Genomic DNA, 14,562 nt, shown 5'->3' with positions numbered 1-14,562 from the left:
ACCGACAGTGGTAAGGTAAAGCACGCAATGGCCCAGGGCGCCAGCCTCCTGCCGCCCGAAGTAGGAGACCTTCACCTGTGGGGACATCGTCAGCCCTGAGCCAGCACGGCCACCCCTTCAGAGGTGGCAGTGGCAGAGGGAGTAGGAGGGACGGTCCTGCTGAGAGGTGGGGACCCCTGGGCACCCCAAGACGCTCCCCGCCGCAGAAGGCCCAAGATTCACAGTCTCCCGGCTTGGACTCAGGGCTGCCTTCCCGGCTAGAGAGGCTGTGCCTGGCTCCCCGGTCCAGGGCCGGGCTGAGGAAGCAAGCAGGGCCCGGCCGTGCGGGGCGCATCCCAGAGGGAGCAACGAGACCCTCGGGAATCCGTGGAGACGTCAAAGAGGACGAGGGAAGGAAGGGGCCGCCGACGCCATTGACGGAGGCAAGTTACTCGGCCTGTCTAGCCTTCTGTGTCTTCATCTGGAAAATGGGACATCCCCCCAATAAAAGCCCACGGTCACGGCTTCTCCCATGGCCCGGAACGCACGCCAAGGGCTCCACCCAGGGAGTCCAGGCCCCCAACACGGCCCCAGGAGTCCAGGCCCATCCACAGTGGGGCCACTCCGGCCCCCTCCCCCCCACTGCGGGCATGCAGCTAGGAAGCAGAGGAGGTAGGATCTGAACCCTTGGCAGGCTCCAGGGCCCCTGCTCTGGAGGGGGAGAACAGCCGCACAGCCTCTGCCTCTTGCCTGTCGGGGAGAAAGGGCCAAGTCAGTGACCCAGTGGGTCGCCGTGCGTGCCGTGGGTGCCCGGGGGTGAGTGACGAGGGCGTGACCCGTGAAGGAGAGAAGCCTTCCTTCTCCCTTCGCTACGGGGACACACACACATCCAGGAAGGCACCTGCGTCTGCGTGCACGCGCGCATGCGTGGGCCCGTGGTGTTGCTGCGGGGTCCCGCCCGCTACGGGGGCTTGTTTCCGGGTCTGTGTGTAGGCCGGGCACGGGGCTTAGTGGGGAGGTGCTTGTGAACTTGAGGGGACGCGCAGGCGGGCTCTTTTTATGGGCGTATCCATCCGCGCGTGTACGTGTGACGTTGCGTGTGCGGGGTGTCTGTGGAGCTGGATCGGGACGCGTTACGTGGACGGAGGTGTCAGAGGGTGATACGTGGGTGGCGTTGAACTTGCGTGGGGGTTGGGAGATGCAGCCTCTGACTATGGAGACGAGGGTGGGGGGGGGGTCGCTTACCTTGAGATCATGTAAGGCCTTACTGGCCGCGTCCACGGATACGGTCACGTCCACGTTGGCGTCCAGGGGCCAGCGGGTCTTGCCTGTGGGCACTGTCACCCGTGCTGGGTCATAGATCACGAACACCTCCACTCCGGGGCTCCCGGAGACCCCGAAGGTCTCGGCACCCTTGGGCACATCACTGATAGAAAGGAGAGAGGGCAGTTTCCGGGGGACTCAGGACGGAGGCCGCAGCAGGGTGGTGGGGGCTGGGGCAGCCAAGCGACACAAGCCTCAGCACCCCCTAACCTGCCACTGGCCAGGAGACCTGCCCAGCTGTGCATCAGGCAGCCTGGACTCCATCCCAGCTCCCCACTGATTCCCCAGGACCCCGCCCTGGGCACCTTGTCCTCTGGCCTCAGTCTCCCCGACTGTAACCTGAGGGGTTGGAGCAGAGCATTGGCTCTAGTGACAGGGCCCCTTCAGCGGACCCCGGGTGGAATCCAAGAGGCAGCGGGGCATGGAGCTGAGCCACGGTTTTAACCCCTGCACACTGACAGTGGTCCCCGGGGCTCCAGAGAGCGGAGACCGCCAACCTCTGGAGACCCCACCCCCCACCCCAAGGCTTCCCGTTCTGATACTTGCAAATTCTCCAACCCAACAGGGAACCCACTTGGCCATCCACCTGTCACCACCTGACGGCCGGGCAGCCTCCTCACTGGTCTCCCTGGCCCCACCCGTGCCCCCTCTGTTCCACACACAGCACACTTGAGCAGATTGTGCTGTTCCTTCGCTCAAAAGCCGTGGCTCCTGTCCCACAGTAGCTTACCAGGCCCCCTGTGATGTGCCCCCTGCCACCTCCCTGACCTTCTCCTCCCCCACTCTGCTCCCCCTCATCCTCTCTGCTCCAGCCACATTGACCTCCCTGCTGGTCCATGAAGCTGCCAGTCTGTCCTGCCTCAGGGCCTTTGCACTGACTGTTTCCTCTGCATAGGATGCTCTTCCCCCAGATATCCACAGGGCTCATTCCCTTACCCTCTTCAGGGTTCTGCTTAAAGGTCGCCTTCTCAGTGAGCCCCCCATCTCTCCATTTAATGCTGCACCTTGCCCCCACCTTCTCCCCCTCCACCCTATCCCTCTCACTCCACTCTGATAGCTAGGCCCCAGGGTTCCATGAGGCTCTTGGCCACGCGGAGCCCATACCCTAGAGGGGAAGTTGAACAACAGAACTATGCATCAGTGTTTCTCCGTCCCCCTACATGTCAGGGCTCTTCCCTGCCGTTCCCCAGGACAGAGCCATCAGCCTCAAGGCTCAAGGTCAAGTCCACTTGCAGACGTCCACCTGTCTGCAAAGATGCTGGGCCAGAGGGGTCCTGCCTCTATCCTTTCCTGGGCTGCTGAGAACCCAGCCAGATATTAAACCCTCTGGAGAAACCAGACACCCCTCCGAAACCGCCACCACGGTCACCGGTGCCCATCAAACTGCCTCCACTGACAATGTTGATGGGGGTTGTAGTTATAAGAACCCCAGGTCCCACTCAGTGCCTGGCTCCCTGATGCTCAGCACGGCCCTGCAAGGCAGTTATCACTCTCCTCATTTCTCAGAGGCAGCCGGGACAGAGAAGAGACTGGAGCCCTGCAGGCCGCTGGCCAGACCCGCCCCCGCCACCCCCACTCGTCCCCATGAGCCATGGTACCTTCGGGAACCCCCATCTCGCACGCCCTTCGTCCTCGTTTAAACAGTTAGCACGGGAACCCGAGTACCCCCGGATGTTCACCCTCTGATCTGACCCCGCCTCCCACCCGCCCCCACTCCCGGACCATCCCATGTGCCACCAGGTGTGCGGGGCGGTGGGGGGGGGGCTCATCTCATCTCAGAGTGTTTCCTTGACCTTCCTGCAGCCTCAGAAACCTGCTCCCCACAGTGGGCAGCGTCCCCTCGCAGCCCTCTCAACGGTGGCCAGTTCCCCCTCACTCCCTCCCGACCGGGCCCAGAGGTGGGTGGGGGTCCTGCGTGCTCTTTCTTCCCTGTCACTTCCAGATCGTTGTCACTCTGCCCTCATTCCTGGAGGGGGCCGACGTCTGCCACTACCTACAGTTTCAGAAGCCAGGTGGGTGATGGGCCGGCACCAGGCATGCCAGTGCCTGACCTTCTTCCCCAGCGACCCTGTCCTCCACCCTCTCCCAGGGCAGACCCTAGACTTTGTCATCACTGAGAACTGCGCCCACCACAGACTCCCCTACCAGCAGCCCGGGGATTCCTCCTGCCCACCTGCCAGCTCCCTCCCCTAACACACCCAACCCCATGAAGCCCCCAGCTCCGCAGCCACTGAAGGGGGAGCCCTCACCATCCCCCCTGGACAGCCCAGGGCTGCCTGTTCTCCCTCCCCTTCGCAGGCTCAGAGTCCCTAGCCTGTGTCTCAGTCACTCCCCGGCACCGCTTGACTCTCTGTGCGCCTTGCTCTCCATCCGACTGCCTAAGCACCGCCCCCGCCCCCGTCAAACTGCCTCCCTCCCCACTGTGCACCTGCACCCACACAGTTGACCGCAGCCCACCCAGATTCGCCATCACTGTCCTCAAGGGACCCTTGTCACTGCCCAGCAGCCTTACAACATTTCTGGGGGCTGGACAGCCTGGGAGGGAGGGGCTAGGGTGTCAGGCCGATTTGGGGGTTCCATCTCCAGAGTTCCGGCTCTGAGCCCTGGGGCCAGGCTTTGGGGCCTGGGCTCTGCGTTCTGACGTCCGAGTGGAACCTGTGTGTGGCCCTAGAATGACCTGGTGCTCACAAGATGGGGACAGGACTGGGCCGTCCCGAATTTCTCCCTCCGCTTCTTGCCTCTGACCCATCTGCCTGAGGTGGAGGGGCCATCGTCTCTTCAGCTCCCTTCCTTTACAGGAAAACGCCTCCGAAGTTGAGTGTGCTTGCTGTCCGACTCTGTCTCCCTGTGGTCCCTGTGACCTGCCACTAATCAGGGACATAAATGTGGATTGATGTTTTCATTTGTGTCCAAGAAGAAAATGGAAGGAGGGGCGCCTGGGTGGCTCAGTCGGTTGAGCGTCCGACTTCGGCTCGGGTCACGATCTCACGGTTCACGGGATCGAGCGCCGCATCGGGCTCTGTGCTGACGGCTCGGAGCCCGGAGCCTGCTTCGGATTCTGCGTCTCCCTGTCTCTCTGCCCCTCCCCCGCTCATGCTCTGTCTCTCTCTGTCTCAAAAACAAATAAGCATTAAAAAAAGAAGAAGAAGAAAATGGAAGGGAAGCAGTGAAGACTTTCACTCCGTCGGTGCCTCGGGCAACCTCTTTGCTGAGTCAGCTAATGCTGGACTAACAGCTTTTCCCCCCCCCCCTTTTGTGCTAATCTCAACCTAACACACCTTTAAAGTTAATCTGCATTGATCTCCTTTCCTTCATCAATAAAGCAATAAATGTGAGTCCTGGTTTGTAGCCTTTGCCAATTTCTGTGGTACAGAGGCTTCCATCAAGAGCCACATTCAAGTTGGGGTGCCTGGGTGGCGCAGTCGGTTAAGCGTCCGACTTCAGCCAGGTCACGATCTCGCGGTCCGTGAGTTCGAGCCCCGCGTCAGGCTCTGGGCTGATGGCTCAGAGCCTGGAGCCTGTTTCCGATTCTGTGTCTCCCTCTCTCTCTGCCCCTCCCCCGTTCATGCTCTGTCTCTCTCTGTCCCAAAAATAAATAAACGTTGAAAAAAAAAAAATTAAAAAAAAAAAAAAAAAAAGAGCCACATTCAAGTTGCCAATGTAACATCAACGAATTCAGAGTTGCAAAGAAATACACAATCACACCTGATGTGTAATTAGTTCTACCAGACGGACGGATGGAGGTGAATGATGTCGGAGCATAGATCGCAGTAGAGTCCAGTAACATCGTAAGGAAGCGGTGCGTTTTGAGTTGTTACCGTTGTTTTAAATATAATTTATTTGATTGCAAACATGTGGAGTTTCATTTTAAATACTGTCATGGCTGTGTTTAGCAGCAGGCTGGTAAACTTCCTAAAAATGGGCAATGAGGTGCTCTTAGGGAAGGACCCTGCCATACTGCTACAAATAGGCCCTGTTCACCTCTCTCCTAGCCTTCTCCAAAGGAACTCACAGCCCTTACCAGGTGACGTGCCCTGGGGAAAAGGAAATAATCAGACTTTTCTGGTTTTAGTAGACACTGGCTCTGAACTGAGGCTAATTCCAAGAGATCCACATGTCACGGCCACCTGCCAGTCAGAGCAGAGGCTTTTAGCAGTCAGGTGATCAATGGGGTTAGCTCAGGTCTAGCTCCCAATGGGTCTAGTGGGCCTCCAAAGCCATTCTATTGGGGGGTGGGGGTTATCCCCAAACCCATTCTATTGGCGGGGGGTTATCCCCCAGATCCGGAACACCTAATTGGAGTAGACACCCAACGACAGGCAGGGCCACCTTACAGACATTCCTATGAGTGTGTCCCAGGGGGCTCCAGCCCACGTGGCCCCAGGGCTTGGTGCTCAGTCCTCTCTGGTGACACTCATCCCCTTGATGATCTCCACCTGCCACACTGAGATGCTTAGAAACCCCACTTTCCATCTCCAGACCCTTATAGCGAACTGTTTTTTGAACATCTCCCTTAGGTGAGTAACAGACATTTTAAATTTAATGTGTCTGTATATAAGCATAAAGGGAACAATCCAGCAAGAAGATACAATTTTAAATATTTATGCCCCCAACATGAGAGCACCCAAATACACGCAGCAGCTAATAACCAACATAAAGAAGGTAATTGATAGTAACACAATAATAGTAGGGGACTTTCACACCCCTCTTACACCAATGGACACATCATCCAAATAGAAAATCAACAAGGCAACAGTGGCTTTGGATGACCCATTGGACCAGATGGATCTAACAGATATATTTGGAACATTCCATCTTAAAAGAGCAGAATACACATTCTTCTCAAGTACACATGGAACGTTCCCCAGAATAAATCACATATTAGGCCACAAAACAAGCCTCAACAAATTCAGAAAGACTGTAGTCATACCATACATCTTTTCTGATCACAACACTATGAAACTAAAAATCAACCACAAGAAAAAATCTGGAAAGAACACAAATACTTGGAGGTTACATAACACGCTTCTAAACAAAGAATGTTTCAATGAATGAAACAAGAAATCAAAGAGGAAATTAAAAAGAAATACCTAGAGACAAATGAAAATGAAATCACAACTGTCCAAAATCTTCAGAATGCAGCAAGAGTGGTTGTAAGAGGGAAGTTTATGGCAGTACAAGCCTCACTCAAGAAGCAAGAAAAATCTCAACTAAACAATGTAACCTTACACCTAAAGGACCTAGAAACTAAAAAACAAACAAAACTCAAAACCAGTAGAAGGAAGGTAATGATAAAGATCGGAGCCAAAACAAACGAAGTAGAAACTAAAATGACAATTGAACACATCGATGAAACCAGGGGCTGGCTCTTTGAAAAGATCGACAAAATTGATAAACCTTTAGCCAGACCTAAAAGAGAGAGAGAGAGAAAACTCCAATAAACAAAATCAGAAACAAAGAGGAGAAATAACAAGGGACACAACAGAAATACAAAGGATTATAAGAGAATATTATGAAAAATTATGTGCCAACAAACTGGACAACCTAGAAGAAACGGATGAATTCCTAGAGATATACAACTTACCAAAAATGAAACAGGAAGAGACAGAAAAATCAAACAGAACAATAGCCAGCAATGAAATTGAATCAATAATAATAAAATAAAATAAAGCTCCCAACAAACAAAAGTCCAGGATCAGATGGCTTCACAAGTGAATTCTACCAAACATTCAAAGAAAAGCCAATACCTGTTCTACACAAGAGAAAGGGGAAAAACCATATTATCGTTTCAAGAGAAGCAGAAAAGGCATCTGACAAAGTTCAACATCCATTCCATTTATGACAAAACCCCTCAACATGTAGGTTTAGAGTTAACATACGCCAACATAATAAAGGCCTTAAATAGAAACCCACAGCTATGATCATACCCTATGGGGAAAAACTGAGAGCCCTTCCCCTAAGGTCAGAAACAAGACGAGGACGTCACTCTCCCCACTTTTATTCAACATAGCACTGGAAGTCCTAACCACAGCAACCAAGCAACAAAAAGAAAAAAGCATCCATATTGGTAAAGAAGAAGTAAAATTGTCACGATCCTCAGACGACATGATACCATATATTTAAAACCCTAAAGGCTCCACCAAAAAACTACCCGAGCTGATAAATGGATTCAGTAAGGTTGCAGGATATGAAATCAATATACAGAAATCAGTTGCATTTTTAGATGCTAAGAATGAAGCAGCAGAAAGAGAAGTTAAGAAAACAATTCCATTGACAATTGCACCAAAAATAATAAAATACCTAGGAATAAACTTAACCAGGGAGGTGGAAGACCTGTAGTCTGTTAACTATAAAACACTGATGAAAGAAATTAAAGATGACACAACCAAATGAAAAGATATTCCGTGCAGCTGAATTGGAAGAACAAATCTTGTTTAAATGTCCATACTTTCCAAAGCAACCTACGGATTTAATACAATCCAAAATACCAACAGCATTTTTCACACAATAGAACAAATAATCCTAAAATCTGTATGGAACCACAGAAGACCCTGAATAGCCAAAACGATCCTGAAAAAGAAGAACAGAATTAGAAGTATCAAAATTCCAGATATCAAGATATACTACCAAGCTATAGTAATCAAAACGGTGTGGAACTGGCACAAAAAGAGACACGTTGATCAATGCAACAGAATAGAGAATCCAGAGGGGCGCCTGGGTGGCTCAGTTGGTTGGGCGTCTGACTTTGGCTCAGGTCATGATCTCGCGGTTTGTGGGTTCGAGCCCCGCGTCGGGCTCTGTGCTGACAGCTCAGAGCCTGGAGCCTGCTTCGGATTCTGTGTCTCCCTCTTTCTCTGTTCCTCCCCTGCTCGTTCTCTGTCTCTCTCTGTCTCTCAGAAATAAAATAAACGTTAAAAAAAATAAAAAAAGAATAGAGAATCCAGAAAAAAAAAAAAACCCACAGTTATATAGTCAATTAAACTTCAACAAAGGAGGCAAAAATATGCACTGGGGGAAAAGACAGTCTCTTCAACAAACGGTATTGGGAAAACTGGACAGCAACATGCAAAAGAATGAAACTGGACCACTTTCTTACACCATCCACAAAAATAAAATCAAAATGGGCTAAGGACCTAAATGTGAGACCTGAAACAATAAAATTCCTAGAAGAGAACGTAGGCAGTCATTTCTCTGACATCGGCCATAGCTGCATTTTTCTAGATATGTCTCACAAGGCAAGGGAAACAAAAGCAAAAATCGGCTCTTTGACTACAGCAACATAAAATACTTCTGCACAGCAAAGGAAGCAATCAACAAAACTAAGAGACAACCTACTGAATGGGAGAAGATGGTTGCAAACGACCTATCTGATAAAGGGTTAGTATCCAAAATATGTAAAGAACTTATACAACTCAACCCCTCCAAAAAACAAATAATCCAATCAAAAATGGGCGGGAGACATGAACAGGCATTTCTCCAAGAAAGACATCCAGATGGCCAACAGACAGGTGAAAAGATGCTCCACATCACTCATCATCGGGGAAATGCAAATCAAAACTACAGTGAGAGAAGCTCCTGGGTGGCTCAGTCAGTGGATGTCCAACTCTTGATTGTGGCTCAGGGCATGATCTCAGGGTTGTGGGATCGAGCCCTGCATTGGGCCCTGAGCTGAGCACGGAGTCTGCTTAAGATTCTCTCTCTCCCTCTCTCTCTTCCCCTCGCCTTCTCACTCTCTAAGAGAAAGAAAGAAAGAAAGAAAGAAAGAAAGAAAGAAAGAAAGAAAGAAAGAAAGAAAGAAAAAGAGTAAGATATCACCTCACACCTATCAGAATGGCTAAAATCAAAAACACAAGAAATAACAAGGACTGGCAAGGATGTGAATGCGAACTTTTTGCGTTTTGGTGGGAACGCAAACTGGGGCAGCCACTCTGGAAAACGGTACGGAGGTGAGTCAAAAAAACTAAAAATAGAATTACCATAGGATCCCGTCATCCCCCTATTGAGTGTTTACCCAAGCAACACGAAAACACGAATTTGAAAAGATACACGTGCTGTCGCAGCGTTATTTACCAATCGCCAGATTATGGAAGGAGCCCAAGTGTCTATCACTAGACGAACAGTAAAGAAGACGTGCTATCGACACGTGTCGTATACGCATGTGCACAGTGGAATATTAGTCAGCCATAAGAAAGGACAAATCTCGGGGCGCCTGGGTGGCGCAGTGGTTAAGCGTCCGACTTCAGCCAGGTCACGATCTCGCGGTCCGTGAGTTCGAGCCCCGCGTCGGGCTCTGGGCTGATGGCTCAGAGCCTGGAGCCTGCTTCCGATTCTGTGTCTCCCTCTCTCTCTGCCCCTCCCCCGTTCATGCTCTGTCTCTCTCTGTCCCAAAAATAAATAAACGTTGAAAAAAAAAATTAAAAAAAAAAAAAAAAAAGAAAGGACAAATCTTGCCGTATGCGAACGTGGCTGGATCTAGAAAGTACAACGCCACGTGACATAAGGGCGGATACCAAACGATTTCAGTCATAGGTGGAATTTAAGAAACAAAACAGAGGGACAAAGAAAAAAAGAGAGAGAGAAAGCGAAAAAACAGACTCTGCACAAAAAACCTGATGGTTACCAGAGGGGAGGTTACCCATGGGGGGATGGGGGAAATAGCGGATGGGACGGAGAACATACTTATCGTACGGAGCACTGACAGCCGTACAGAATTGTTGGGTCGCTGTATCGTGCACCTGGAACTAGCCAACACTGCATGTTAACTATACTGGAATGATTAAAAGAAGGGGGAAAAAAGACCTCCTACTCTAGAAAACGATAATAATAGAAATAAATAAGTAAATAAATGTAAAGCGTCCAAAACCGAACTCCTACTTCCCCACCCCCGCCCCGTCCAAACGTGCCCAACACCTTGCACTGCCTCTGCGTCCTCAAGTGCATCCTGGGGTGCCCCCCTCCCCCCTTCCCTCCCACTCACACCCAGCACCCCAGCAGACCCTAACGCCTCCGCGTCCACATCATCTCCAGAGCTGACACTCTCACCTCCTCCACAGCTAACGCCCTGGTGCGGACCACCAATGGCTTTCACGCGGATTTTGTAAAATGGCTGATCTCCTGCTGCCCTCGGTCTGTTCTCGACACTATTTTTTTTTTTTTAAGTGCCATGGTGTCCCTCCGGCTCGTAAGCCTTCCACAGAGCCTCTGTGGTCTGCCCCCAACTGGCTTCCTGGCCATGTGACTCCTCTCCCCCTCCCACAAACCCACCTCCTTGCTCCCCCTCCGGCACGCTCGGCGCACTCCCACCCCAGGCCCTTTGCACCTGCAGTTCTCGTTAATCACAATGTTCGGCTCGCAGATATCCACCGGGGCCTCGCTCCCTCAGCTCCTTCTCCGAGATGTCATCTCTGCCCAATTTAGGACAGTGCGATTGAGAGGACACCATGAACCCCATGCTCCCTAGCCCCGTGACCCAACGTCATTGCCCCCGACATCTGCTCATTTTGACATATTTGCTTCTTGCCTGCCTCTCCCGTTTCTCCCTCTAGAATGCAGCCATTCCCCCCCCCCCCCCCACACACACACACACTTGACTCTCTCTAATGCTGCTGTCACCTGAACACCCAGCTCAGCGCCTGGCCTGGAGCGGGAGCACAATGAGCCCTTGTGTTCAGGATAAACCCCGGAACCCAAGACTGCCCTGGATTTGAATCCAAACCTCCTGGCCCCAGAGCCTGGGCCCGCTTATCCCGAGAGCGAGTAGGCGTGAGCCCCGGGCCCCCAGCTGGCGGCAGAAAGGTTCCCGGCTCGTGGGAGCCTTTCAAGGGGAGCGGGGTTCCAGGGGGCCAGTCCCCGGCTTTGGGCAAAAGTTGACATTTCCAAGTCACGGCCCTGGCGCAAAGCTCCCTTATTTGGAGTAAGAAATAATAGAAACAGTGAGGACAACAACGGGGACAAAAGAAGAGGGGCGAAGAGCGGACCTTCCGAGCCCAGCCTGCTCCTCGCCCCCCACCTTGCTCAGTCACTGCGTCTCAGCTCGTGATCTCCGGGGTGCCGGGAGTTCGGGCTCGGTTTCTCTCCTCCCTGCAGGCGGCAGATGAGTCCCTCAACGGCCGCCTCTGCAGATCTCCCCTGCCCTGTGCCCACCCACCCGCCTTCCAGGTTCTGTCACTCACATCCAGGCAACTTCCCGTGCCTGGGCTGCCTCTCGGGATGGAAAAGGTATAAAAGAGCCAAGGCTATCCCACCAGGAGCTTCGCAGACTGGAAGGGAGAGGGAGAGGAAGGGAACCCCCGGAGGGGCTGCTGTTTCTCCCTGGTGCCCACACTGGGCAGGTGACGCCAGGCAGGCACTTGCCGCCTCAGATTCTCATTCGATGCCATCCGCCACCCACGAACCCGAGCCCCGGGCCTCGATGAGAGGGTGCGCAGCGCCCTTTCCTCATCGCTCAGGCTCCCGGATCTGCGGGCGGGGCCGTGGATGCAGGGCGGCTCTTGGGGGTGTCGCCAGCGGGCGTGGGAGGTTGTGGCGAGCTCCGGGCCCACCCGCGGTGGCGGCAGGAGCCTCTCAGGTCACACCTACCCGCCTGCTTGCCTCCAGGGGAGTCTCACCCCGCAGCCCCCAGATCCAGCCCAAACTCACAGTCAGGTGAGGTAATGGGTTTGAAAGCACCCCTTAGATCAGAGGGTCTGAGTCATTACCATACATGTAACCACTGTTGTCTTTATCATCATTTCCGGGGCCCTGCCCTTGCCCTCTGCTTCCCCAGCGCCCTCCTCCTGTCTCTGCAGGGGCGGGGGATGAAGACGGGGAAGAGGGAGGAGAAACCTTCTGCGTGCTCGAAGACCCGTTTCAAATGCCACCTCTTCGGTGGAGGGAATTGTGGGCTCTGTGCGGAGCGTGGTGGGCGCCCTCAAACCTGGTCACTCCACTGCCCTGGGCCTCTATTTTCCCCCTCTGTAAAATGGGCTTGATCCAAAGAGCTACTCCCTAGGGCTGTTGGAGGGATTCCATGAGATGATGCATTTAGAGCGCTTGGCACACCGTGGGTGCCTAAGAGGCATGAGGTTGCCCTTGTCACCGTTACCTTTGCTCCCCCCAGAGCCCCCTACCAGCCCAGGCCACTCGGGCCAGATCCCGGCGTCCTCTCCTTCGTGTTCCCACGGCACTGGTTCACACCTGCCCTGGGGTCCGTTCACGGTTCGTCTGTGTCGCCCAGAGCAGCGTCCTGCCTGACTCACCCTGCACATCTCCACTCCCCACGCCCCAGCCCGGGCCCGGGGGACCAGGTTAATAAAGAGGCTGCAAGGAGAACAGAGTAGAATCCTAGAGAATCTCGCAGAAGGAGGCGGGGAGGGTGGGACGAGGAATTTCAAGTCAACGGGCAATTCCCCGCCAGGCCCACCTGCTCTGGCAAGGCGTGCGCCCACCCCCCTGGTAGGGCATAAGGGTGGCATGTGCCACAGGTAATACCGAGGTGGGGTGGATCGGGGGTGGCATTTTCAAGCACCTACCATGGGCCAGGCACGTGCTCAGTGTTTGATGCTCATGATCTCATCCATCCTCGCCACAACCCTCCCCTGTATGTGCTGCTGTCCTCATTTAGCAGATGAAGAAACCTCAGAGAGGTTAAGTAACTTTCCCAGGGTCACACAGCTGGCAAAGGGAGGAGGGAGCAGCAGGTTTGTCTTCTCTCTTATGCTGTCCTGGCTGACGTTAAAAGGAACACGGGTGCCCTGAGCGCGTCCCCAGCGGGGACCGGAAGGATGAGATCGCTGGGGAAGAGACGGGAAGGGAAAAGGAACATGTTGAAACTTTGCAACATGAGCTCCTCGGTATGGTTCCTCGGCAGTGGACAGGCGAGGCCTAGGGCAGCACGTGGGGCACTGAGTCAGGAAAGTCATGTCCCCTCCTCCCACACACGCACCTGAACTTTACAGGGGTGAGGTCAGGGAAGGCCAAGAGGGCAGCACCCGGGAACTCCTGGCTCCTGCCTGCCCTAAAACAACGAGCCTGTGAAGTATCTGCATAAGGCTCGGGTCAGAAAGGGATCTCGGAGATCATCTTGGCCCGCCTCCTGCCCGTGGTAGGGCTCTATGCTTGAACACTTCTTATGACAGACAACTCACTCCCTCACACCCCTTTGTGTTTTGACAGCTCAGGTAATTAGAAAGCTTTTCCTTTTGCTTAGCTGCACCCTGCCTCCCAGAAGCTTCCTCCCACTGGGGTTCAGCAGGCCACACCTTCTCTCAGCTACTCAGAAACTGACTGCCTGACCTCTAAGGACAGGAGAAACACGGCAATCCTGGACGAGTCTCTCCCGTGCCCTCCGTCATACCTGCCACTTGGACTTCACCAGCCCCCGGGGACAGAGTTCGGAGGTCTGGGGCCCCTCTTCCCAGCCTAGGGCCCGGGCGGGAGGGCAGAGTGGTGCTGACCCGGTCTCCGGGGATGGCAGCATCGTGGCAAAGGACCAGTGCGCCCTGGAGGGTGGCCCAGGGCCCGGTGCTGGGGAGAGGCGAGGGCAGGAGGGGAGAATAATGCAGAATTGGAGGGAAAGGCTGAAAAGCAAGCCAGAGGGCAGCTCTCGAGCAGACCAGGCCAGGCAAACCTCATGCCCGGCCATCCACCTGCCCACTGGATGCCCCCAAGGTGCCACCTTCCAGACACCCTAGACTTGAAGTTTTCTAGACTGAAGCCACAAGAGATGCCACAGGGCCAGCCAGCAGCATCCAGCAAGTCCCTTCTGATGCGGCCAGCTCTGTGAGTGCTTCTGCTGGGAGCCAAGAGTCCCACAGAGCTGGCCGGCCCCCACGGGCTCCAGTCCTAAAGGACGGCAGCTCGCCAGGGGCGCGCGGAGCTTCCTGCGAGTGCTGCGGGCTGCTCGGCCTCAACACGCATCCCCTGAGTACCTGCTGGGCACGGGGAGGGCGGAGATGGGTCACCTGCCCTAGGGGGGGGTCCACACGGCACAGGTGATCCACAGTCTGCACCACAATTTGACCCCATTCTAATTCCATCCCCACGGCCCCCCGCCTGCTGAGCTCCTCTCTTCATTTTACAGAAGACGTCTTTTTTTTTTTTTTTAATTTTTTTTTTTCAACGTTTATTTATTTTTGGGACAGAGAGAGACAGAGCATGAACGGGGGAGGGGCAGAGAGAGAGGGAGACACAGAATCGGAAACAGGCTCCAGGCTCTGAGCCATCAGCCCAGAGCCCGACGCGGGGCTCGAACTCACGGACGGCGAGATCGTGACCTGGCTG

The 14,562-nt window shown here is 53.8% G+C and overlaps 1 protein-coding gene across 1 annotated transcript in view; it reads right to left on the bottom strand.

Annotated features, from left to right (window-relative positions):
* PADI1 (peptidyl arginine deiminase 1) overlaps positions 1-14,562 on the bottom strand; it is a 38,018-nt gene that overhangs the window by 18,626 nt on the left and 4,830 nt on the right. The window contains exons 2-3 of the mRNA XM_045475816.1: positions 1,225-1,405; positions 3-75 (exon numbers count right to left, since the gene is read on the bottom strand). Coding sequence (XP_045331772.1) covers positions 3-75; positions 1,225-1,405 — 254 coding nt within the window. The remainder of the gene's footprint in view (positions 1-2; positions 76-1,224; positions 1,406-14,562) is intronic.

This window comes from Leopardus geoffroyi, chromosome C1 (genome assembly GCF_018350155.1).
Source record: "Leopardus geoffroyi isolate Oge1 chromosome C1, O.geoffroyi_Oge1_pat1.0, whole genome shotgun sequence".
In the NCBI taxonomy this organism is placed as follows: Eukaryota; Metazoa; Chordata; class Mammalia; order Carnivora; family Felidae; genus Leopardus; species Leopardus geoffroyi.
Note: the sequence above shows the minus strand (reverse complement) of the source record. Positions and strands in the feature narration are given on the sequence as shown.